General features: G+C 43.5%; 1 protein-coding gene across 3 annotated transcripts in view; it reads right to left on the bottom strand.

Annotated features, from left to right (window-relative positions):
- Positions 1-5,600: 5,600 nt before the first annotated feature.
- Positions 5,601-25,024, bottom strand: part of LOC138972274 (UNC93-like protein) — a 40,560-nt gene continuing 21,136 nt past the window's right edge. For all 3 annotated transcript variants that reach the window (XM_070344988.1, XM_070344992.1, XM_070344984.1), the window contains exons 2-9: positions 15,293-15,447; positions 11,985-12,151; positions 11,257-11,522; positions 10,626-10,777; positions 9,938-10,177; positions 9,081-9,216; positions 8,056-8,187; positions 5,601-7,526 (exon numbers count right to left, since the gene is read on the bottom strand). In XM_070344988.1, coding sequence (XP_070201089.1) covers positions 7,285-7,526; positions 8,056-8,187; positions 9,081-9,216; positions 9,938-10,177; positions 10,626-10,777; positions 11,257-11,522; positions 11,985-12,151; positions 15,293-15,418 — 1,461 coding nt within the window. In that variant the 5' untranslated portion in view covers positions 15,419-15,447 and the 3' untranslated portion in view covers positions 5,601-7,284. The remainder of the gene's footprint in view (positions 7,527-8,055; positions 8,188-9,080; positions 9,217-9,937; positions 10,178-10,625; positions 10,778-11,256; positions 11,523-11,984; positions 12,152-15,292; positions 15,448-25,024) is intronic.

Raw genomic sequence — 25,024 nt, 5'->3', positions numbered from 1 at the left:
GTAGTCTTTGCTTTCGGAGCACCACCACAGTTTACTCAGTCGCATCAAGGCAACAAACAGGTGAAACTTGGTCGACCGAAAGATGAGAGGAAAGCTGAAGCGTTTGAGAAAGTTGCTACCTACATGGTTCAAAATGAAAACGAACAGATAACAGTGAACGACCTGATTATCAAAATGAAGGAGTTTACAGATGATGCTTATAGCCACCCCACGATGAAACTAGAACTTCAAAATTATTTTGGTGAGCAGCTCATCGTCATGGAAGTGAACGGCAAGTCAAATGTCGTAACATTCAGGAAGACGGCCTCTTCGATTCTTCATAACTTTTATGCAAAAAAGGTCAAAGATGAGGATGCACAGAAAGAGCTGATTCTCAAAACCGCTGCAGAACTGCTAAAGAGCAGTGCCGACATCCCGTGCAATGTACCCCAGTGATGATGACATTTCATCATGTGGCGTCAACTTAGAGTTTGTTCCAAAGTCCTTACAGATTCTTCTTGAAAACATCTTCAGTAGAAAGGAAACCAGCGTGAAAGTCTCATCGATTGGACAGGCAATTATGCAGGCATCTCGCCCACGATTGTTGCTGTGTCCCCTACAGATCGGACTAGCTGTGCAAATGCATCACTGTTTTGATTCAAAGTTTCTCATTGACACATTGTATTCTCTGGGATTCTGTTCATCGTACAAGGAGGTTCTGACCTATGAAATGAATGCTGCCGTTCAGAAAACAACGTTGCGTTTCAAGTTGATGACCATTTTACCCAATATATCGCAGACAACCTCGACCACAACACAGCAACACTTGACGGGTGCAACACATTTTATGGAATGGGAATGATCGCCACTGTCACTCCGACCATCAGCAAAACAGACAGGATCTGACGTCAAGCCAGAAGAAATAGTGAAAAGAGCGAAAGTTGACATTCAGTACTACAACAGACAAGCGTGTGATGGCCTGCTGAAGCTGAAATTTGAACATCTTGAAAACGTGTTTAGTTGTAGAAGATGTAACATCAAAGGTGGATCTGCTGTGGATAGCTTGCTGGCTGTTGCAACCCGACAGACCATCTTGGTCTGGTTTCATGCAAGCCATCCACAAGGGGAGATGTCCAGGACAGTCATCCATAATATTTATGCCGATGATCGACATGAATCCCAGTGACACCACGTGCATATTTTCTACCCTTCATTTCCTCAGTGCTCAGGCAAAGCGCAGCAACACGACACCTGTGTTGACATTTGACCAACCCTTATGGTGGAAAGCTCTTGGCATCATCTCCAGTGAGCCAGATGGCAGCGACCTTAAACCCATTGTCCTTCGCCTTGGACCCTTCCATCTGGAAATGAGTTTCCTGGCGTGTATTGGCCATCTGATGGAAGAAACGGGTCTTCATGAAGTGCTGTCTACTGTGTACGCACCAAACGCAGCGAGCAACATGCTTCAAGGGAAAGCTGTGCTGCGTGCCGTTCGAGGACACAAACTTGTTGACGCAGCACTAAGTATGCTGTTGCTGTCTGACATATTCCGTGTGCCACTGCCACTGCCGAAAGTGACACAGAAAAGAATAGAGATAAAAACACGCAAGATGAGCAGACAGGAACACTTTCGACCCCTTACGAGTCTGAACTCAATGTGAACCAAGTTGACGCACTGAGCATCAATAAGGACACTACTGTGCAGCTTCACGGTGTTCTAGAGTTAGAACCAGTTTCCCAGTTCCCCTCTGATGTGAAAGGAATAGTGAGAGATGCACTGCGTGACTTCGAAGGTAGAGAAGATTTGAAGGCTGCTTCTTCTCTTCATGACCAACTTCTGAGGGGAGAGCTGACTCCAGAGTCGATCCAGAACAGCAAACATCTTGTCACAATCAGAACGAAACTAAAGGAAAGAACACTTTCATTTTGCAGTAAAACCAGTGAACTCTGGTTACTGTACATGGCAATGGTTGACATCTTGAAGCGCTTTTTGAAAGCTGAGAGGACGGGAGATTGGTTTCTTCACCTTTCTGTTCACTTGTAAAGGAGATGCTGCCATATCTAGCAGCAGCTGGACACAACTCGTATACCAAGTCAGCCTATCTGTACCTGCAGATGATGAACCAACTTGACAAAACCAGCCCTGATGTCTACAAAAGCTTCACAGAAGGAAATCACGTTGTGAGACAAAGTGACCGCCAATGGGCTGGGATCTCATCAGATCTTGCGATAGAACAGACCCTGATGCGGGATGCAAAGACAACAGGTGGTCTAACAAGAGGGAGAGGCATGACTGAGTTTCAGCGTTCAAAGTGGGTGCTCCCCATGCCAGCCTGCGCTCAGGTGAACAATGCCATGCAAGAAGTCACAGGCACACGGCGACTTTCAAGTGACCAGCATATAGAAATGGGGTCAGCAAGAACAGCTCGGGACACAAAAGACATGATGGCTATCACGTCTTACCTGCTGGACAGAAACCCTTTTGCTGATGATCAGGCCCTCAGGAACATTGCAACTATTGGGGAAGCGGCTGTAAACGTTACCAAGGCCAGAGAGGTCGGGTGTGGCATAATGCAGGCCATGGAAGGGAAAACAGTGTCGGATCTCGTCTTGAAAAAGAACGATCAAGTCATAACATTGGGAACAAAAAAGTCACTGAAGGTTGATGGACATCCGATCACAGTCGACCCTCAGCTTCTCTTCCAGAGATTCATTACAGTGGCAAACACAACATATGAGGACAAGAAAGAATTCTTTCAGTTTGAACTGTGCAGCTTCCCCTCAGCCCTGTTTGAATCCCATGAATTTTTGAGACAGCCGAACAAAGCTACCCTGGCGGATGAACTGTGGAAGCTGGTTATTGCTCATGCAGGTTCTCCCAGCTCAAACTTTCCTGCCGACGTACAGTTCGTCATTGACGGAGGCTCTTTGTTTCAAAGGCTGCAAGGATCGTGGACGCGGGGAAACACCTTCCAGAGCATCATAGATGGTTATACACAGTTCGTCAACTCCCGGTACCCACATGCCGTCATTGTCTTTGATGGCTATATGTCTGGGCCATCAACGAAGGACATGACTCACCTGTCTGAACCCCTCCTTGTCGATTTCATTCACTTCATCCAAGCATTCCATCCCAGCATCAAGTTCACATTCAACATCTCTTCCTCATCTGTGGTCTTTCTTGACATCTCCATCTCCATCTTGCATGGTCGCTTCACCACCTCTGTCTTCTACAAAGAAACTGACGCTCATTCATACCTTGATTTCAACTCTTCTCATCATCCTGCCAACAAAAGCAGCATTCCTTTCTCTCAATTCCTTCGTCTTCGGAGGCTCTGCTCTGAAGACGACGACTTCCACCAACAGTCTGTCTTGATGACGTCTTTCTTTTTGGCCCGCAACTACCCTGATGCACTCGTCCGTGATGCCCTTCTGCGTGTTACCCAGGTCTGTCGAGAGTCCGCCCTCAGTCCTACACCATCTAGGGACAGTGACAGACCCGTCGTTTCCCTACTGTTTCATCCCCACAACATGCCAGTAAGCAGAATCCTGAAATCAAACTGGCACATCCTTCAAGGAAGTGGCTCTGTTGGTTCGATTTTTGCTCAAAAACCACTCAGTGCTTTCAGAAAAGACCGCAGCGTTCGCGACCTCTTGGTGAGATCCGGTCTTCGCAGTCCCACCAACCCCACAGCCCTTGGGACATTTCCTTGTTCCAAACGAAATTGCAAATCTTGTCCCTTCCTCCACTCTGACACCTGCCTCCAAGGCCCTCGTGGCTCCTTCACGGTCAAGAGAACGTTTGACTGTCAAAGTCATGGCTCTGTGGCAAGTACGTGGCGACTCCTTCGAGCGCAAACTCAGGGAGTCCCACATCATATCATCCCTCGGCACTACCTGCCCCGATGGAATTAACATCCGCCGTTAATTCATTCACCTAAACTTTCCCCCCGCTGTTCCACCTTGTGTGTGTGTGTGTGTGTGTGCGCGCGTGTGTGTGTGTGTGTGTGTGTGTGTGTCCGCACGGGTATGTGAGTTTTCTCTTTCGTTCCCTTTCATTCCCCTCCCCCTCCCCCACATTTTGTTTGGTCTACAGACCTCAAAACTGCCGCTTTTCAACTCTTTTTTCTTGCCTGTGTTATTGTTGGCTTCCCCTCGAGTAGCTTCCCTTGCTTCTCTGTCTTTGTCATTTGTTGGTTTGTGCAGTGCAGTTGTTTTGTCAGTTATTCTCCTCTTCATCTGTTCTATCGTCTTTCTTCTTCTTTTTTGTGTGTGTATTTTTGTGTTTTTGTGCCTGAAGAAGACCCTTAGGTCGAAACGTCGCTGTTATTCGTTCCGTGTTCGTCATTTTAACGTGAGTACATTGCTTTTTGGTTTCTTTATTGTTCCCTCTCACGTGCAGTCGCCATTGTTTAAATCAGAACATGACAATCACTGTAATTCGATCATGACAAATCAGAACATGACAATCACGGTAATTCGATCATGACAAATCAGAACATGACAATCACGGTAATTCGATCATGACAAATCAGAACATGACAATCACGGTAATTCGACCAAAAGGTCTTAGAGTGGAATGACAGACAAACACTTATGATACAAACAATGAAAGCTTAGAAAGTGTGTCTGATTCCAGTCTCTGGAAATGACTCTAATGCCTTCAATTTCAATGACGACATGAATTATATTTCAATTTCAACTACAAAATGAATTTCAATTTCAATAATGAAATGAAATCTAATTATATAAATGAATCGTCATTGAGGGGTGAGCAGGAGTTATTGTAAATAACTTTATTTCGTCATTGGAATGATGCAATGAAAGAAGAAAAAAAGATCTGACCTGAAATCTTAATTCAATAAAATGAGTTGTCGGCGCATGTTTCACAGTAAGTACATTGGATAGGGAATACGAGACAGGGAACACCATCAAACTTTTTTCATAAAAGACAAGTACCACGACCCTAGAAAGGTTGCTTGGACTGGTCCAAGTTTAGGCATGTGCGGGGGTGTCCAAGTTTAGGCATGTGCGGGGGTGTATTCTGATGACATTTGTCCAGTGCTGCTATGTGACACCATGGATGTTGCGTTGTTTGTGTGGAGAGATAGGACATGTGCACTTGTGTAGTTTATTTTCTATTCTACGATACAGGTGTATGCAGAAAAACTCAACACCCCCTCTCTCACAAAACAACAAAACAGACGTAAATGAATCAACTGAAGCCCCCCGCGGGTTAGGGGGAAGAATTTACCCCATGCTCCCCAGCATGTCATAAGAGGCGACTAACGGATTCTGTTTCTCTTTTTACCCTTGTTAAGTGTTTCTTGTATAGAATAAAAATATTATAGTCAATTTTTGTAAAGATTTTAGTCAAGCAGTATGTAAGAAATGTTAAGTCCTTTGTACTGGAAACTTGCATTCTCCCAGTAAGGTAATACATTGTACTACGTTGCAAGCCCCTGGAGCAAATTTTTGATTAGTGCTTTTGTGAACAAGAAACAATTGACAAGTGGCTCTATCCCATCTCCCCCCTTTCCCCGTCGCGATATAACCTTCGTGGTTGAAAACGACGTTAAACACCAAATAAAGAAAGAAAGAATCAACTGAAGACAGGCAAGCAGAGTTGTAACATTTATTGCTCATACACTTTTCTCCCCAGAATAAATCACAATGGCTATTCATAGAGTTCACCCTAAACAGAATACAGTAACACATAATGTTCATCAATCATCACGCTAAGATATGCTGGTTTAAGACCAAACAACTCGCTGGAGAAGACCTTTGTATATGTACAGCGTATGAATGGCAGGCTACACACATACTTAAGAAGCACAATCTACATCACTAGCAGTATGTTAGCGTTTCACCAATTTCCCTTTGGTTTCACCTTTCAAAATATGTACAGAAATCATTCCCCAACACACACACACACACGCACGGACGCGCACGCACGCACACACATAAGCGCACGCACACACATAAGCGCACGCACGCGCGCACTTACACTCACACACACACACACACACACACACACACACACACACACATCTCATCTCATCTCTGATTCTTGCAATGAGTGCAATGTAGTCATTACGTCCATGTACCCAACATTAAAAAATAAACAAAAAACAAAAGAAATTTCAAAGGACTTCAAGCTGACGTGAAATAACAGCAACCAAGCAAAAACTAAAGGCAAGACAGACATGAAGAGAAGACCATGCATGGTACATCGTACTTAATGTACAGTATTCATTTAAATGTTCCCACAAAGGGTTTTTTTCATACAAGAACATCATTTCACGTAAAAAGATTCCGCCAAACATTGAAGGCCTAAATCATCAAATTCAATGGTGTGCAACATTTTTCTTATGGCATCGTGAACAATCAGTAGCGAAGTCTTCCAATAAGGCAAAGGAATCAGCCTTGTAGCAGTGGGGTGTTGTGGCACTAAAAGACAAAGTGTCATCTTCCTGTAGGCATGAGTGTGGGCAATAAAGTGTCCTTATTGTGTCTATTTTGTTCCTCACCAGGCATACTAAACGGCGTATCTATGCAATGAATTAATCTCTAAGTTTGTCCCTCACCTAAAAGGTTAGTGTTTCAGTAAGTCAGTGTGCCAGTCAGATCCTAAGTAAGCAACATTCCCTGTCTAGGCACACACACACACAAAAAGTCTGTTTCCGGTAACATAGGCCAAAAAAATAGGGTCGGTAGGTCGGGATTTATTTATTTTTTAAAAATTCTCCAAAAAAACATATTTTTAAGTTATTTTGCCCCCCAAAAAGTGGGGTTTTTGGATTTTTTTCCAAATGCCAAAAAAAAGTCTAGGGTCGCGCGAAAAAATAGGGTCGGTCGGGATACCGTAAACAGACTTTTTTTTGTGCCTAGTCAATCAGCAGGCTATTGAGTCGGGGAAGCTGTCAGTCAGCCCATCAGTCTTTCCATCTCTTCCTCTCAACAAGATCCCAGCCATCTACATCTGTCAAGGACCTCAGTTGCATATTCCGCTATCCTGCCTTATTTACGACACGCTCACCGTGTTGACCCACTTAAAAATAAGGTTTGGTAACAGTCTACCCTGGTCAGGTTTTGCAACAGTTAGCACAATGGCCCCTCCACTCACAGTTGGAGCAGATGTGATGATTTGTGGGGGGTTTCGGAGGTTTTCGTTTTTTTTTCGGAGACAAGTAGTACCAAAATAATGACATTCTGGACAAAAACAAAACCGAAGAGGGCGTCGGGGATGGTCTGTCAATGGGTTGGGATGCGGGGGCTTGGTGGCATAGACTTGGGGTCTGTACTTTATGACTTTTCCTGCGTAGAGGTAATTTCTGCCTTGTTTGACTGCTTCCTACGCTCCGTGACTTCCACAGCGGCGTATCCCACCATGCCAGCGACGAGGAAAGCGAGAGCGATGTAGAGTTTGATCTTGGTCCTGATGAAGCCCTGGTACAAGTAGCACATGAGGAAGCCCAGGGACTCCCACAGACGGTAGTTGGCGAAGGCCGCTTCCGTGTTCTCCGTGAACAGCGCCCCGTACAGAGCTGAAAGGTGAAAGAGGAACGCTATGAAAAATAATAATAATAATAATAATAATAATAATACGAGAATTTATAAGGCGCACATATCTCACCACAAGGCGACTCAAGGCGCACTCATACACATTCTTTGACTGTCCTGGTCTCTATGAAAGATAAATATCTTTCTGTCCCGAAGTTTCCGTAATAGTCTTATATGTGCAGCTGGGTTTTCTTCGTAAACAAGATGACAAACAGACAATCAGTATGCAAAGGAGGCACACAGACACAGTATGCCTATGGTTTCAGAATAAGGACAACACACACCAGGAATACCTTCAAAGATATTGTTCAAACGCTTCAAGCCAAATATGCGTCACTTGCGTTCCTTTACACTTCAGTGACTTCAGTTGAGAAATGCATAGTTAGCCGACATCCAGCTAAATTATGCACCACAGCCAAACAAAATTGTTGCTGCTTTGTTTCTGTTGTTACTGATTACAGAGTAAAGAAGATCCTGTAGTCTGACACACACACAGCTAGACGTCATACATACCATTGATCTGTGTCTGGATGACCGCATCACCCATTCCCCAGAAGGCAGCGATGACGTAATAGTAGACGGGGGTGTCTGGGTCTGGTATCCATAGCAACAGGATGATCTGAAGTGAACCGTGAACAACAGTGGCTGCAAAACAGAGATATCACACCAAAGTTACTGGGGCAAGGACAGCTGCTCACTTGTTGTGGTTTTGTTTGGTTGTTGTTGGTGGTGGTGGTGGAGGGTATTTTTGCCTCGGACAGATCTCCCCCTTTCATTTTGATTTTAGCTTTCTGTTTTAGTGTCTGCTGCAGTTTCAGATGTCAAACATTTGCACTCCTAGGAAATATCCAACTGCACCATTAGCATCGTTAACAAATAAGGAAAAGCTGTTTTGATAGTAATGGTAGCAGTGGGGCGTTGTGGCACTAAAAGACAAAGTGTCATCTTCCTGTAAGCATGAGTGTGGGCAATAAAGTGTCCTTATTGTGTCTATTTTGTTCCCTACCAGGCATACGTCAACCTATGGGGTGTGTGATGCAGTGCATTGCGCTGCTCGTGTTGTAAAGAGTTTGGGGCCCCAAGAAAGCACACAGCAAGATAGGTAAGGTAAGGTAAGGTATATAGTCCTGTGAGGTTACCCTCATGAAAAATCAGGTTGCTTTCTCCCTCAGGAAAACGATCTGCCATACAGTACGGCGCTACCCATTTTTCAAAAGCCCTGAGATTTTTTGCTGTGAACTTGGGATCCACTGGGGACAAACTAGTTAAAAAGCCTGTGTTGCTTCCCTCTGAGCTGCAAGTCCTTTAAAATCTGCATGGCTGGGTCTAGGGCGAGGGGATCCGGAATTCCCAAAGGCCCCGCCTCCCCCACCTTTCAAAATGTACCCAAAGAGACCCAAAATACCCTTTTCAAATGCTAAATTTCAACAGAGCCACCGATTGTCAAGCTCTTATACCCCAGCCTCATATTGGAAGCCCTTCCCTCTCATACACTGATCGCCCGGACATAAGTGCTACGTACACGCAGGCTTTCTTACCGAGTGCGAAGAACGGCATGTGGCCCACATACTGCACGAGTCTGCCGAAGGTGAAGGAGCAGAGGGCGTCCACCACGCCGTAACAGATGAAGATGTATCCCACTTGGGCGACCCCCAGGGTACAGCTCACGTACGACTGTGGACAGACAGAATTGTAACTGCTTATCGTGAATCATGGCTTTCGCTTTTGAGTCTGGGGTCGTCGTCAGGATTCAGGATACCACAGTTGCCACTTCCCGGTAGTCTGGTGGATATATAAATTGGTGTGTGTGTGTGTGTGTGTGTGTATGTGTGTGTGTCCACTTCTTGAAGTTTTTGATCTCACGTTTTTTTGTGCCACAAGCAGAAAATGATTGATTTGCAATGCAGTTTTCTTCATATCCACCAGGGCCGGACCTGGGGGGGGTTCTGGGTTCCAGACCCCCCTCCCCCCCCCCCCCCCCCCCCTTCTCTCCTCCCGGCTGCTTGATGTACCTCGTACACGAAGAAAGACCCCACAATTACCATTAAATGTAAAAATATTTCAGCGTTTTGTCCCCCTGAACCCCCAACAGGCATCGTCCCTGTACCCCAAAAGGGGCCTGGGCGGCTACCGGACCCTTGCCTCATTTTGGGAACACCCCCCCAAAACCAGTCAGGGAGTTACACTTCCTGGGAACATCTATGGCAAAGTAACTCTTCTTCCATCTCTTTGCGAGAATTATGACATCGTTAACATCATTCAGCAAAGGCATGCTCGAAGGCAAAGTTGGGTTGAGATCTGGACGAGCGACGATCATGGGCAGCTTTTCTTTTTCTTGCACTGCCTGTTTTTGTTTTGTTTTACGTGTGGGTTCTTTTTTCAAGCATCCTCTCACCTGGGTGTAGTCGCCGCCAATGAAGGCCTGCTCTATGCCGCTGTACATGGTGAGGGGGACGAGCAATATTTGTGCAGGTGAGCTGACCAGGTGTTTCAAGGTAGCCACCAAGATTTTGGGGGACAGTTTGCGGTCCTCCACTGAAGACTCCTGGTCCAGCTTGATGGGGTCCAGCAGCAAGGACACGATAACCACTGCGACCACAGCGCAGCACAGGTAGATGATGCACAGGTTGCGCACCTGTGAGCAAACGTAGACAGACAGGTGAGTGCGAGTGACTGGCTTTGCTCAGTGCATTGACCAGTGTCCAGAAAGTACATCACTATGACTAAATCAATTGTTTACATAATTACCCTAGACAGCTCTTCTGGTTCTTTCAAATTTAGTCAACAGTCTTCACAATTGAAAGTCGAATAAGTATAGGCCTATCTACTGCATTATGTGAAGTATGGCGTCAGTGATTGTGAAACCATGACATTTTCTAAATGCACCTAACCTAAGTAAACGAGAGACATGGGACAAGTGTAAGGCCTTGCTCCAAAGGTTGATCGGCAAAATGTTTATGTTGCCATTAATAACAAGGCAAACTTAATAAATGCCGCAGAAGTGAAGCTTTCGGTTGGTCGTTGCAGTAAAGAGACTCGAGAAATGATGAGAGAAGTGAAATGAGAGTATTGTTGAGACTGACCAGATCCGAGGGCTGTGTGAAGCCGCTGTTGTTGGTCTCTGTGGCAGGCAGGAACTCCGCCCCACAGATTGGAGCCGTGTCGTTGTCTGTCTCGTTGGAGTCGGGTTTCTTCTGCAGCACAGTGGAGGAGATCAGGTTGCCCCAGATTTGACCTTGAATAAGCAGAGAACGAGGTCGAGTTTGAAAGGTAACCTATAAATGTAATTTGTAAAGTGCAATCAAACTTGAGGTCAACATGTACAATTCATGAATGCACGAAGCGCTCTTTCCTCTTTTCCAACAACTGAACCCAGGGGTGGATCTATGGGTCTCTTGGGGTCCGGAAGCCCCATTCCCCCCTCCTCCCCCCCCCCCCCCCCCCCCCGGCAAATGTATCTTTTCATGGACAAACTTAAAATACCCCTTTCAAATGCTACATTTCAACACAATCTAGGGTGGAAGGCCCCCAGATCCCGATCTGCCTCCTTTAGGAAGCTACTACCTCTCAAACACTAAGTCCAGCCCTTGAAGCTCATTATAAATGAGCGATTTGGGTAATATTGGGTCATAACACAGATAGTCAAAGCAAGAAAGCGAGGACAAGAACACTGATGCAGCTTGTCACAGTAAGAGAGTAGCTCTGAATACCAACTTGTCTGAAACATCATGAAGAAGAAGCCAAAGAACTTGTTGATGACGGCATCCTCGGACTGTTTGGTCAGCTTGGAGTACCACACGCCTAGCTGCGTGAGATAGGTGCACTTTGCTGACCACATGGGCGCCGCCCCGATGCCCACCAAGACGCCAGCAAGGGTCATGAGCCAGATTACAGCGTAGAAGTTGGCCGCCATGTAGGCCGCGTAACCAGTCATGCACAGCGGGATTGTCCACTTGCAGCCCAATCTGCCGATTATGAACCTGCACAGGGGTCAGAGATGTAGCTGTATGTTGCCTCACATGTGTCTGACAGTACCTTTCAACATAGTCTTTGACAATAATGTTGCTGTATTTTTTCTTTGCTGTAATAATCTATAACAATCAGCTAAACGCTTGGAGCTTCCTAAATGCCATAATTATGTTGCTGGCTGTTGAAGCATACGTTACCAATACAAAAAAGGCAAATTAGTGCAGTACCTGACAGCTTTGACCTCCGCAGTGCATTTCTTGAAGTTACTTTTGAAGAACGTCAACATCCTCGCCTTGTAACATTTAGTGTGACTGGCTTGGATCATATCATAAACATCGAAGTATTGGCTTGGTTGCACTTATTTAGTCAACAGCTTCCTGCAAATAGAGTCTACATAATAATGTCTACAATATGCCCACCGAGTATTCACTCTTCAGGATGGGGTGGTGACACGCTAATAAAAAGAAGCCTACTTCGGCAGAAAGATGCAGGACACGATGAGACCGGCGTAGACGGCGGACAGGCTGTACGTGCCCACGTTGGCCTCCTTGTTGAGCGACGTCTGCAGGTTGGCCATGGACTGGTAGGCCGTGAACAGGAACAGGAAGCCCGTGCTCACCACCAACACGTTCTTGAAGATCTGCACAAACAGGGACAAACTCTCATCATCTCTAACACCACCAACACTTAGTGATGATCTGCACAGACAGGGACACTCTCATCACCTTTAACACCTCATGCACTTTGTGATAATCTGCACAGAGAGGCTAGGGGCACATTCTCATCACATCTAACACCACTAACACGCAGTGATGATCTGCTCAGATAGGGACACACTCTCATCACATCTAACACCACTAACGCGCAGTGATGATCTGCTCAGATAGGGACACGCTTTCATCACATCTAACACCACCAACACGTAGTGATGATCTGCACAGACAGGGACACATTCTCATCATCTCTAACACCACCAGCACGTAGTGATAATCTGCACAGATAGGGACACATTCTCATCATCTCTAACACCACCAACACGCAGTGATAATCTGCACAGATAGGGACACACTCTCAACACCACCAGCACGTAGTGATAATCTGCACAGACAGGGACATATTCTCATCATCTCTAACACCACCAACACTTAGTGATAATCTGCACAGATAGGGACACACTCTCACCATCTCTAACACCACCAACACGCAGTGATGATCTGCTCAGATAGGGACACACTCTCACCACCTCTAACACCACCAACACGCAGTGATGATTTGCTCAGACAGAGACACACTCTCATCACATCTAACACCACCAACACTTTGTGTGATCTGCTCACATTCTCATCATCTCTAACACCACTAACACGCAGTGATGATCTGCTCAGATAGGGACACACTCTCATCACCTTTAACACCACTAACACGCAGTGATGATCTGCTCAAATAGGGACACACTCTCACCACCTCTAACACCACCAACACGCATTGATGATTTGCTCAGACAGAGACACACTCTCATCACATCTAACACCACCAACACTTAGTGTGATCTGCACAGACAGGGACACATTCTCATCATCTCTAACATCACTAACACGCAGTGATAATCTGCTCAGATATAGATAGGGACACACTCTCATCACATCTAACACCACCAACACGTAGTGATGATCTGCTCAGATAGGGACACACTCTCATCACCTCTAACACCACCAGCACGTAGTGATCATCTGCATAGACAGGGACACATTCTCATCATCTCTAACACCACCAACACTTATAGTGATAATCTGCACAGAGAGGGACACACTCTCACCATCTCGAACACCACCAACACCAGTGATGATCTGCACAGATAATGACACACTCTCATCACCTCTAACACCACCAACACTTAGTGTGATCTGCACAGATAGGGACACACTCTCACCACTTCTAACACCACCAACACCAGTGGTGATCTGCACAGATAGGGACACACTCTCATCATCTCTAACACCACCAACACTTAGTGTGATCTGCACAGATAGGGACACACTCTCACCACCTCTAACACCACCAACACTTAGTGTGATCTGCACAGATAGGGACACACTCTCAACACCTCTAACACCACCAACACGCAGTGATGATTTGCTCAGACAGGGACATATTCTCATCACCTCTAACACCACCAACACTTAGTGTGATCTGCACAGATAGGGACACACTCTCAACACCATCAGCACGTAGTGATAATCTGCACAGACAGGAACACATTCTCATCACCTCTAACACCACCAACTTAGTGTGATCTGCACAGACAGGGACACACTCTCATCACATCTAACACCACCAACACTTAGAGTGATCTGCACAGACAGGGACACATTCTCATCACCTCTAACACCACCAACACCTAATGTGATCTGCACAGACAGGGACACACTCTCATCACCTCTAACACCACCAACACTTAGTGTGATCTGCACAGATAGGGACACACTCTCAACATCTCTAACACCACCAACACTTAGTGTGATCTGCACAGACAGGGACACACTCTCATCACCTCTAACACCACCAACACCAGTGATGATCTGCACAGATAGGGACACATTCTCATCACCTCTAACACCACCAACACTTAGTGTGATCTGCACAGATAGGGACACACTCTCAACACCACCAGCAGGTAGTGATAATCTGCACAGACAGGGACACATTCTCATCACCTCTAACACCACCAACACTTAGTGTGATCTGCACAGATAGGGACACACTCTCAACACCACCAGCAGGTAGTGATAATCTGCACAGACAGGAACACATTCTCATCACCTCTAACACCACCAACACTTAGTGTGATCTGCACAGACATGGACACACTCTCATCACCTCTAACACCACCAACACGTTTTTGAAGATCTGCACAGACAGGGACAAATTCCAAAACACCCTGGCTTTTGAACAAGAACAAGAAGAATAACGACTGCTTGTTCTTGAATATTTGCACAGACAGAGACAGTCAAATATTAATTAAACACCCTTGCTTTCGTTGTGACTTGGGTGGCTGATAATGCTTTGAATAGATGGTGTTATGAAATAACTCTGTCGGGTTTGTATTGGTTACATGTGACAGAGTGAATACCCTTGCTTTTAGCGAGACAAACAACCGTACTTACTCCTTGTCCGCGTGTTTCAGACACACCCCTCGCTTGAAACTAGCCCGTGGATAGTTTGCCTCACTAAAAGCAATGGTATTCACTCTTTCACAACCCACATAATGCCGACATAGTTATATTCGGAATTCGTCTATTGCGACTGATATACACGTTGAAACATTTCAACTTGGGCGTGTTTTGAACTGTTTTGGTCATTCTCAAAAGGAAGTGTAATAGTAGGGCTGTAAAACATGAGCCAGGTACAAATGAAAAGAGTTTTACCTTTAACTTGGTCATTGGATGCAAATTGTAATAGCTGTTTAACGTTGTTACAAAGACATAGCATCATTCCTTCAGAATGGTCATGGAGATGTCATTATTGACGTCACACAGACCTAGCATCATTCCTTCGTATTCAAAAGGGTGTCCCGCACCACATCGTCCTCTTCGTCACTTGGATTTTATACTGATCTTTGATGTCATCAAAACACATAGCGTCATGCAGTCAGTTTCATCATCTAGATGTCATACAGGTCGGGTAATTGACGTTATCACGAATCCGTGACGTCATACTCTCAGTTCAGTCATGGGGATGATGTGAGGGCTATACACGTCATTACAAAGACAAGGCGTCATACCCTCAACTTGGTCATGGGTATGTCCTGTGAGAGTTTGACGTCATCTATGGACAGCCCGTCGTGTTTCATGGTCATCTCAAAGCCGTTGATCACCTCCGGTCCGGTTTGGGACTTGTCTTTCTCCATCGTTTTCTCTTGTCGGGTTTCAGTTCAATCTGGAACATAATGGACACGTCGTGTTAATCTTGTCAGATCACACGGACATCACAGATTTGATCTGGTGTCTTCCTTACAACCCTTTCAAGCTCTGAAGGATTGTGTGACGTTCAGTGGCCCGAGTTTAGTTCAACCCTAAAGACATCATTGCGATAGTATGGCCAGCACAGTCATCACAGCTTTGAACAAGCAGCCTACTGACACACGCACGCTAGTGGGGAATCATACCGTCCCTAAACAACGAAGGGACCGAACTAAGTATATTGTAGGCAAAGTATCCTATTACACGTACAGTCACACTGGCATACCCTAACCCCCCCCTCCCCACCACCACCACCACCACCGGCATCACACACACACACACACTGCACGCAAAAGCACACGCACACACACATACACACATGCACACACTCACACACACACACACACACACATACACGCACGCAACACACATGCGCACACACACGTACGCACACACACACGCGCGTGTAGACTTACTGAGGCGGGGGGAGAGGGGGGTATTCAAGCAAAATACTCTGCTGATTCGAAAAGAGTATTGACTTTGCTGGGGCGCCTACAGCAGTTTCCAGTTTACGGGAAATGCTCGTGTAAATGACAGCATGTAAATTTACTAAGTAAAGACTTGTCATGTCGCTTATCTTCAGCCATACAACACTTATCACCCCCCGCCCTTGTATACGTTATCTGGTCCTCCATATATTATCATCGTCACTCAATGTTCTTGTCACTGAAAGTAAAGGTTCACAATCTTTAAAATATTCGCCAAAAATCAAGGGTTTGACAATTTGATTGAAACATCACGTGCAGGGAGTCTTGCTCTTGGAACATTTTTGGCAGACAGTGTTACTGTGTCATGCTAAACAGGCGGGAAAATTGAGGTTTTCTTTTAAAAGGGGGCAGTTTTCAACGTCCTATGAAATCGGTGCAAGACATGCCAGGACAAAAACTAGTAACATTGCTACATTATTCGGGGGCGAATTGTTACATTATTCGTTTTTGTTACATTATTCGTTGTATCAGCCCTTCCCCTAACAAGCTCTTGTGTTGTTTTCACGGACATGTTTGACGTAACATTGTCTGGAGACAGTCCTCAGTTCTTCAATAAAACAATACAGAAAATAATTAAATCATTTAACCTTGTCATGTTTGTATTGCTACTCTTACACTGTGCCGAATTGCCCTTGCGAACAGAATTGTCCAATAATTCACAATGATCGGGACATGGTCGCAAGACATTCGTAAATGTTCTTAACCATTCGCCACCATTCGTCCCTTGTTTTGAACATAGGAACATGTTCCTAATATTCGCAAAGAAGTCGTATTCTTAACTTTTTTGCAACGTACTTGTAAGATTTCGCAAGACATTCGTAATCATCGCAATGTATTCGTGACGCTCGCAAGGCATTCGCAACCATTCGTTATGCCTGTCTCACACTGTGCTGAATATCCTTGCGAACATTCGTAATCATCGCAATGTATTCGTCAGGCTCGCAAGGCATTCGCAAACATTCGTTATGCCTGTCTTACACTGTGCCGAATATCCTTGCGAATATAGATTCGTATGCATTCGCAATGATCAGTAGACATTCGCAAGCACTCGCAACCATTCGTAAGACATTCGCAAGGATTCGTAAGGCTTCGAATGGTCAATATTTGTCCTGTCCATTAGTCTCTTTTTTTCGCCAAATACAACATGTTCATATACACATTTCTTGCGAATGTCTTACGAATAGTTGCGAGTGCTTGCGAATGTATACCGATCATTGCGAATGCCTTGCGAGCGCTACGAATACCTTTACGATGATTACGAATGGCTTGCGAATACTGAAGAATATGCATTCCTTGCGAATATTAGGAGCATGTTGGCTATTCGCAACAAGAGACGAATGGTGGCAAATGGTTAAGAACATTTACGAATGTCTTGCGACCATGTCCCGATCATTACGAATTATTGGTGAATTCTATTCGCAAGGGAAACTCGGCACGGTGTAAGAGCAGTATTACGAACAATGCGAATTGCATAATCGCTTTATTCGTAAAATGTTTGCAAGCACTCGCAACACTCGCAAGGCCACTCGCAACGTTCGTAATACATCCGCAAGACATTCGTATATGATTTGTATGCATTCGCAATGATCGGTAAGGCTTCGAATTTTCAATATTTTTTTCCTGTCCATTCGCCTCTTTTTTTGCCGAATACAACATGTTCATATTCGCAAGGATATTCGGCACAGGGTAAGACAGGCATATGGCATGCGTTTGAAAAAGAGGTCCTTCACATTTTTGAAGGGTATACTTTAAAGTTAAACTGACTTCAGCGGTCAGTGTTTACTGGTCCAAACCACCCTTTTAGACCATTGTATGTCAGGCTCATTCTGTATTGATTTATGATTGTTTGGTTCTGTCCATTATCGCTAGAACATACCGTTAAGCGCATACCACACTGCGCAGCTGCCACGAAAACTGCACCACAAATCAGTACAAAACATACAGGTAAAATTCCTCATTACAAATGTAACGTAGCACATAACGCTTATGTGGTGTGTTTTAATAGCGCCAATAAATCCAGGGCAGGTAAAAGTGAATCGATAATGAGTACAGAGCGCCGTCAGATGTCACAGTAGCTGTGTTTCACTGATGTATGTGTCGTGCCGAATTCACGAAATTGCCGATTCCGCGTAATGGGCAACATTTTTGCCCATTTCGCGTAATCGGCAAAACGCTGCCCAATACGTGAAATCGGCAGCGTTTTGCCGAAATCGCGTAAAGGCTTCTAAAATTTGCCCATTTCGCAAAAGCGACAGCCAGTCTGTTACTTTTTGTGTCACCAAAACATTGCGTTAACATTGCTTTACCTCCCTACTATGTTTTGTATGGTCTATGTTGGTCTGTGTCGAGCATTACTCCTGAAATGCACGAAAACTACACTTTCTGCAATAACTTGCCATAACTAATCGATTATTGCGATATCTATCCATTGGAGTATCTAGTTGTCTAAGTCCGTCGCGATATAACCTTCGTGGTTGAAAATGACGTTAAACACCAAATAAAGAAAGAAAGAAAGTTGTCTAAGTGTGATGATATCTCAGGCATTTGAGAACTTTAAATCCAAAATGTGGCTGCCGATTTCGCGAAATGGGCAAATTTTAGAAGCCTTTACGCGATTTCGGCAAAACGCTGCCGATTTCACGTATTGGGCAGCGTTTTGTCGATTACGCGAAATGGGCAAAAATGTTGGCACGACATATGCACACCGCCTGCAAACCCATTGCTGCTCCGACCGTTATTTGTATTGTTCATCTAAATGTGGAAATAAGTGGCATTACTCCACTCTGCAATGCAGTGTTAGCAGAGGGTGTTGTCAATGAACAATATGTGTGGCAACAGCAGTTAAAACCGGCACGGTTGGCCTAGTGGTTATGGAAAGCCGTTTGGCTCATAACCATTACACGTGTAATAAATCATAAATACACGTGTAATAAATGATTAATACACGTGTATTTATTTCTTATTGCACGTGTAATTTATCTTTTTTTCTTATGCTATGGAATAGCATAATGATTAAATACACGTGTAATAAATATTTTATACACGTGTAAGAAATGATTAAATACACGTGTAATAAATATTTCATGCACGTGTAAGAAATGTTTATTACGCGTGTATTTAATCATTTCGTACACGTGTATGACATTTTTATTACACGTGTATTAATCATTAATTACACGTGTATTAATCATTTATTACACGTGTACTAATCATTTTTTACACGTGTAAAAAATCATAAATACACGTGGAATAAATGATTAATACACGTGTATTTATTTCTTATTGCACGTGTAATTTATCTTTGTTCTTATGCTATGGAATAGCATAATGATTAAATACACGTGTAATAAATATTTCATACACGTGTAAGAAATGATTAAATACACGTGTAATAAATATTTCATGCACGTGTAAGAAATGTTTATTACGCGTGTATTTAATCATTTCGTACACGTGTATGACATTTTTATTACACGTGTATTAATCATTAATTACACGTGTATTAATTATTTATTACACGTGCACTAATCATTTTTTACACGTGTAATGGTTATGAGCCAAACGGCTTTCCATAGTCCGCCCCGTGATCGGTAGGTCGTGGGTTCGAACCCCGGCCGGGTCATACCTAAGACTTTAAAATTGGCAATCTAGTGGCTGCTCCGCCTGGCGTCTGGCATTATGGGGTTAGTGCTAGGACTGGTTGGTCTGGTGTCAGAATAATGTGACTGGGTGAGACATGAAGTCTGTCTTGTGTGTGGCGCACGTTATATGTCAAAGCAGCACCGCCCTGGTATGGCCCTTCGTGGTCGGCTGGGCGTTAAGCAAACAAACAAACAAACAAACAAACAGCAGTTAAAGCCCCAGTATGTCTCAAATGGATTACAAAAAGATTTAAATCTTCAAATGAAAAAAAGCAGTTGTAACCTTATGGAACACACTTGCAATAGCATTTAATAGCATTACATGAAACAGTTCGTTTGAAGTGCTATTTAGCTCGCGTAAACCGCACACCAGATTTCGTGGTTTATCTAACCCCTGAGCCATCGTAAACCCGTGTGATCCACTTTCCTTTTTTTCACAATTTAGTCGTCAGTTTGTGATTTCAATGCAACTGGCTGTATCTGCAATAGCACGTTATTGTGTACCTCTGATTCTAAAACGCGACAAACGGCTGCGAGTCACACGAACTTGTCGGCGGCGGCTGCCTTCAAAGAAAGCGAGCACTATGCAGAAAAATCGTCTGCTTTGAGACACGACTTTTCGTGACCCTGCTTCCGGGCTATCTTTTTTTAAACTTTCAAACTTCGAATTTTACTGATCTTGTCTTGATGAAAAAAGAAATCTTTTATGATTTAAGAATGTTTGTGTTACAAGCTGTCAATTTATTATTTAGATTTTAAAAGTTAGTTCTAGCGGCAAAATGAGGCGCCTGATTGTAGAACAGATGGTCCACAAAAATAAATTCTTTGAAAATGTCTCACTCTCGACAGAAAGCAGCCAGGATGTTCCCGTTCGGTGAGCGTTCAAGTGGAAGGGTGTTTGTACTGTGTGTAAAAGCCTGACAGTATCTGTGATGGTTTACGGGAGGCTTACTGTGCCTTTAATGTATGTGTCGTGCCTAATTCACGGAACTGTCGAATTCGCGTAATGGGCAACATTTCTTGTCATTCCGCGAAATCGGCAGCGATTTTCCGAAAATGCGCAAAGTTTCACATTTCGCAAAATCCGCATCCAGTCTGTAACCTTTTGTGTCACCAAAATATTGCGCTTGCTTTAGCTCTCTGAACAAGCAAGTTGAACGATTTCGCTGACAAATTGGATGTTTGGCGAGAAGGTTGCTACTTTACTGGTGATGGTTTTCTGCACAGCTTCTCTCAATTTTCAATTTTTTAATTTCAATGTTCAATACTTTAAAAATTTGGGTCGCTTCCTACCAGTGGAAAGCTAGCAGCAACAGAGTCGCGCTACCCAGGTGTATGCGTGTGTAGGTGTACTCAGCCACCTGCACTTACGGCAAAATGACCGAGGTCTTTTACGTGCAACAGTCTATTCAGTACAAATATCAGACGTGTTGTGTGATCTCATACGACAAGTAGCCTACACGACTTATAGAGTACCTTGTTAGATCATTCGGCAGACATGGTTCTACCGTCATGCCCGACAATACTCTACTTTCTCCTCCACCATACGGATTAACTGGCTTTAAGGTCGACATCCTTACACAGACAGCTTTTCTTCCAGACTAGGGAGCGGAGACTTTGAAGTGTTTGCAGTTCTTTGTTCATCTTGAGTCGCTAAATCAAAAGCAGGAATTAACTGAATGCATAAAACTGAAGTTTATGGCAAATTAAATTACAACAGTTTTCACCAGCAAAACCAGACAAAAGAGTTCACCGAAAAAGTAAGTTCAAAATCTCCATCAAAACAGAAAATGAAAAATGTCAACAACAAGAACGACAACTGTTACAACAGTTTACCACAACAGCCAATCAAACTGTTTCACCCAAACAGCCAGTCATTGAAGATTACCACCGCCAACCAAAAATACTCAACAGTAGAGCCAAGCAAAATTCAGTTTTTAACATACACAAAAAAAAGGATTAATCCAAATTAAATCAAATTAATCTGATCAAAAGTGTTTCCTAAAGAGCCAGTCGGGTATTTTCACTCATACATAAATAACCCCCAACAACCACGATATCAAAACTGAACAACAAACGGGTCAGTTAATTATCAGTGGCCATCGTAAAGTTAGAAAGTGTCCACATTGTACACTGCAAGCTGAAAGCGGAGAAATATAAGAAATTAAAGGAAGAGACGGGTTAGAGGGATCTGGAAGGAGAGAGGGTGCACACGCACCTAAAGTGTGGATGGTTACCTAAGAGGCGGCACTGGGTGCAGTGCCTTTCTAGTGCACTTGCACTACAACAGCACTGGGTGCAGTACTCGCTCCGGCATCGAAGAATTTTGCACTAAAAAATGCACAAAATTTGACCTATTTCGTCGCCTATAGAGGACGGAAAGAATGTCATTTTGAACATTGTTATGACATTCTTTCCGTCAAAAAAGTCAATTTAACGGTGTTAAATGAAGCGACCATCCACACAATTAGGTTGCCATCCAGAGTTTAGGTTGCCATCCACGTGTGGATGGTTGCCTTATGGTGATTTAGGCAACCAAACCTGTGGAAACGGGGGTACACACACACACACACACAAACACTCACACACACACACACACACACACACACACATACATACACACACACACACACCAGCCACACACACACACACACACACACACACACACGATGAGTCACTACTCTTTATCAAACTAGCGGGTGAATTTGCAAAAATGTTCTTTGTATCTTTTCTGTGGAGACACACACAGATTTTACTTAGAAATGAATGCGTGAAGTGAGCGGCCACATCCCCTTGTGTCAACACGGGTGAACTTCAGCGTGCACTCACATCCTCCAAATGTTAGACGCTCTTAGTGTGGACATGGCAACTCCACACTATACCCAGTCTACCTACTATACCCCCCCCCCCCCCCCTCTGTCCTCCCGGCCTCTGCATACCCTCTTCCCGCCTTCTCCCATATGTGTTGATTTACGTACTACTTTGGAGGGGGTGAAACATGGGAGTTTGTAAAGTGGACTCAGATCAGAGACAGACAGACAGACAGAATAAGAACATAAAAATGAAATTGTGCTTCAGGCTGCTCTTCACAAAGAAAGATAGGCAAGTGGGCGGAAAATTTATGAAGCAAAAAAACCAAAAACAACAAAATGACTGTGGGTGAGATGAACAAAGTTGAAAAACAAAAACATCTGTACTCATCAATACAAGTACAGCACACACACAAAAACAAGGTCAATGTTCACCTATGGAGGCTTCTTCGGGACAACTAACAAAAAACAAGAGGCGAAGCCATCAAGGCTCACGTAAGAAATCGACAAACAGTAACACACACACACACACTCACACACACACACACACACACACACACACACACACACACACACACACACACACACACACACACAGAGAAAGAGCATAGGTGAAACTGTGCAAGAAAGCGAGACACTAGATCTGTCTGTCTGCATGTAGCCTACTTACAGGGACACGACTGCCAACTAGTCTCGGCCCGCTCAAAATAATAATGACCGAGACTTTCAGTACTTCCTTCGCGTGACGTCTAACCCTCTTACGTCATAATGTGACGTCAATGTAATGTGACGTCTTCAAATGTTAGAGTTTCTACCACAGACATACACACGCACGCACGCACATACGCACATACGCACGCACGCACAGACAGACAAAGTTACGATCGCATAGGCTACACTTACGTGAGCCAAAAATACAACTGAACACAAAAAGCACAAGCAAAAACAACACAGAACCAAACAGGGCTTAAAAGATGGAGGGAAATATAAACAAGTCGCGTAAGGCGAAATTACTACATTTAGTCAAGCTGTGGAACTCACAGAATGAAACTGAACGTAGTCCGCCGCTAGTGCAAAAGGCAGTGAAAATGACGAGCCTGTTTGGCGCGGTAGCGGTTGCGCTGTGCTTCATAGCACGCTAGCGCTTTACTGTACCTCTCTTCGTTTTAACTTTCTGAGCGTGTTTTTAATCCAAACATATCATATCTATATGTTTTTGGAATCAGAAACCGACAAGGAATAAGATGAAATTGTTTTTAAATCGATTTCGGAAATTTAATTTTGATCATAATTTTTATATTTTTAATTTTCAGAGCTTGATTTTAATCCAAATATAACATATTTATATGTTTTTGAAATCAGAACATGATAAAGAATAAGATGAACGTAAATTTGGATCGTTTTATTAAAAAAATTTTTTTTTACAATTTTCAGATTTTTAATGACCAAAGTCATTAATTAATTTTTAAGCCACCAAGCTGAAATGCAATACCAAAGTCCGGCCTTCTTCGAAGATTGCTTGGCCAAAATTTCAATCAATGTTATTGAAAAATGAGGGTGTGACAGTGCCGCCTCAACTTTTACAAAAAGCCGGATATGACGTCATCAAAGACATTTATCGAAAAAAATAAAAAAATTCCGGGGATATCATTCCCAGGAACTCTCATGTAAAATGTCATAAAGATTGGTCCAGTAGTTTAGTCTGAATCGCTCTACACACACACACGCACAGACAGACACACACACACATACACCACACCCTCGTCTCGATTCCCCCCTCTACGTTAAAACATTTAGTCAAAACTTGACTAAACGTTAAAAAAGGAACTCTAGTCAAAATAAAAAATGAACATAAGATAAAGAAGAAAGTGAAATTATATATACTTAATATGAATAAATAAACCAAAAAAAGATAAAAGGTACACTCCTCCTCCCGTAAACCATCAGTTTCTGATCACAGACACCATATACAGTACAAACACCCTTTCTTTTCAACTCTTTCCGCCTTGACGCGCTAAGCAGATAATCCGACCTAGAGGAATCAGCGTGAAAATGTGCATTAAAATGATTCCGCTAAGCCATGTTGTGTCAGTTTTCACAGTAAATGACAAACAAACAGACAAACAAAAATCGAGGAGTTTGACTAATAACAGACGATTAATTTATAATGGCTTTCGTTACTTTTATGTGACAAGACAAACAAAATATGTTATGACTTGTTTTTAAGTTGTTCCATGTGACGGGACCATTATTTTAAGTGGATGAGCAAATCAATCACAAAATGTTTTAAAAGTGTTCGCGTTCGCTTTGTGTTCGTTTTGCTTCCGTCTTTTTTTCTCTCTTTTTACATTTAGTCAAGTTTTTATTTTTTCTTCTTCTCTTTATTCTCTTTTTTCCTATGTGTGTTTTTTCACCTCTGTTATTCTTTTTTTTCTGTGTTTTTGTTTTCTCTTGTATTATCTTTTTTATCTATTGTATTATTTTTTTTGAACACTTTTTTTGTTTGAAAACCTATACTTTTCAAACTGTTAATGTTGCGTGTTTAAGAGTAGACT

The sequence above is a fragment of the Littorina saxatilis genome, linkage group LG1 (assembly GCF_037325665.1).
Source record: "Littorina saxatilis isolate snail1 linkage group LG1, US_GU_Lsax_2.0, whole genome shotgun sequence".
In the NCBI taxonomy this organism is placed as follows: Eukaryota; Metazoa; Mollusca; class Gastropoda; order Littorinimorpha; family Littorinidae; genus Littorina; species Littorina saxatilis.
The sequence above is the reverse complement of the archived record's forward strand: the minus strand, read 5'-3'. Positions and strand labels throughout refer to the sequence as shown.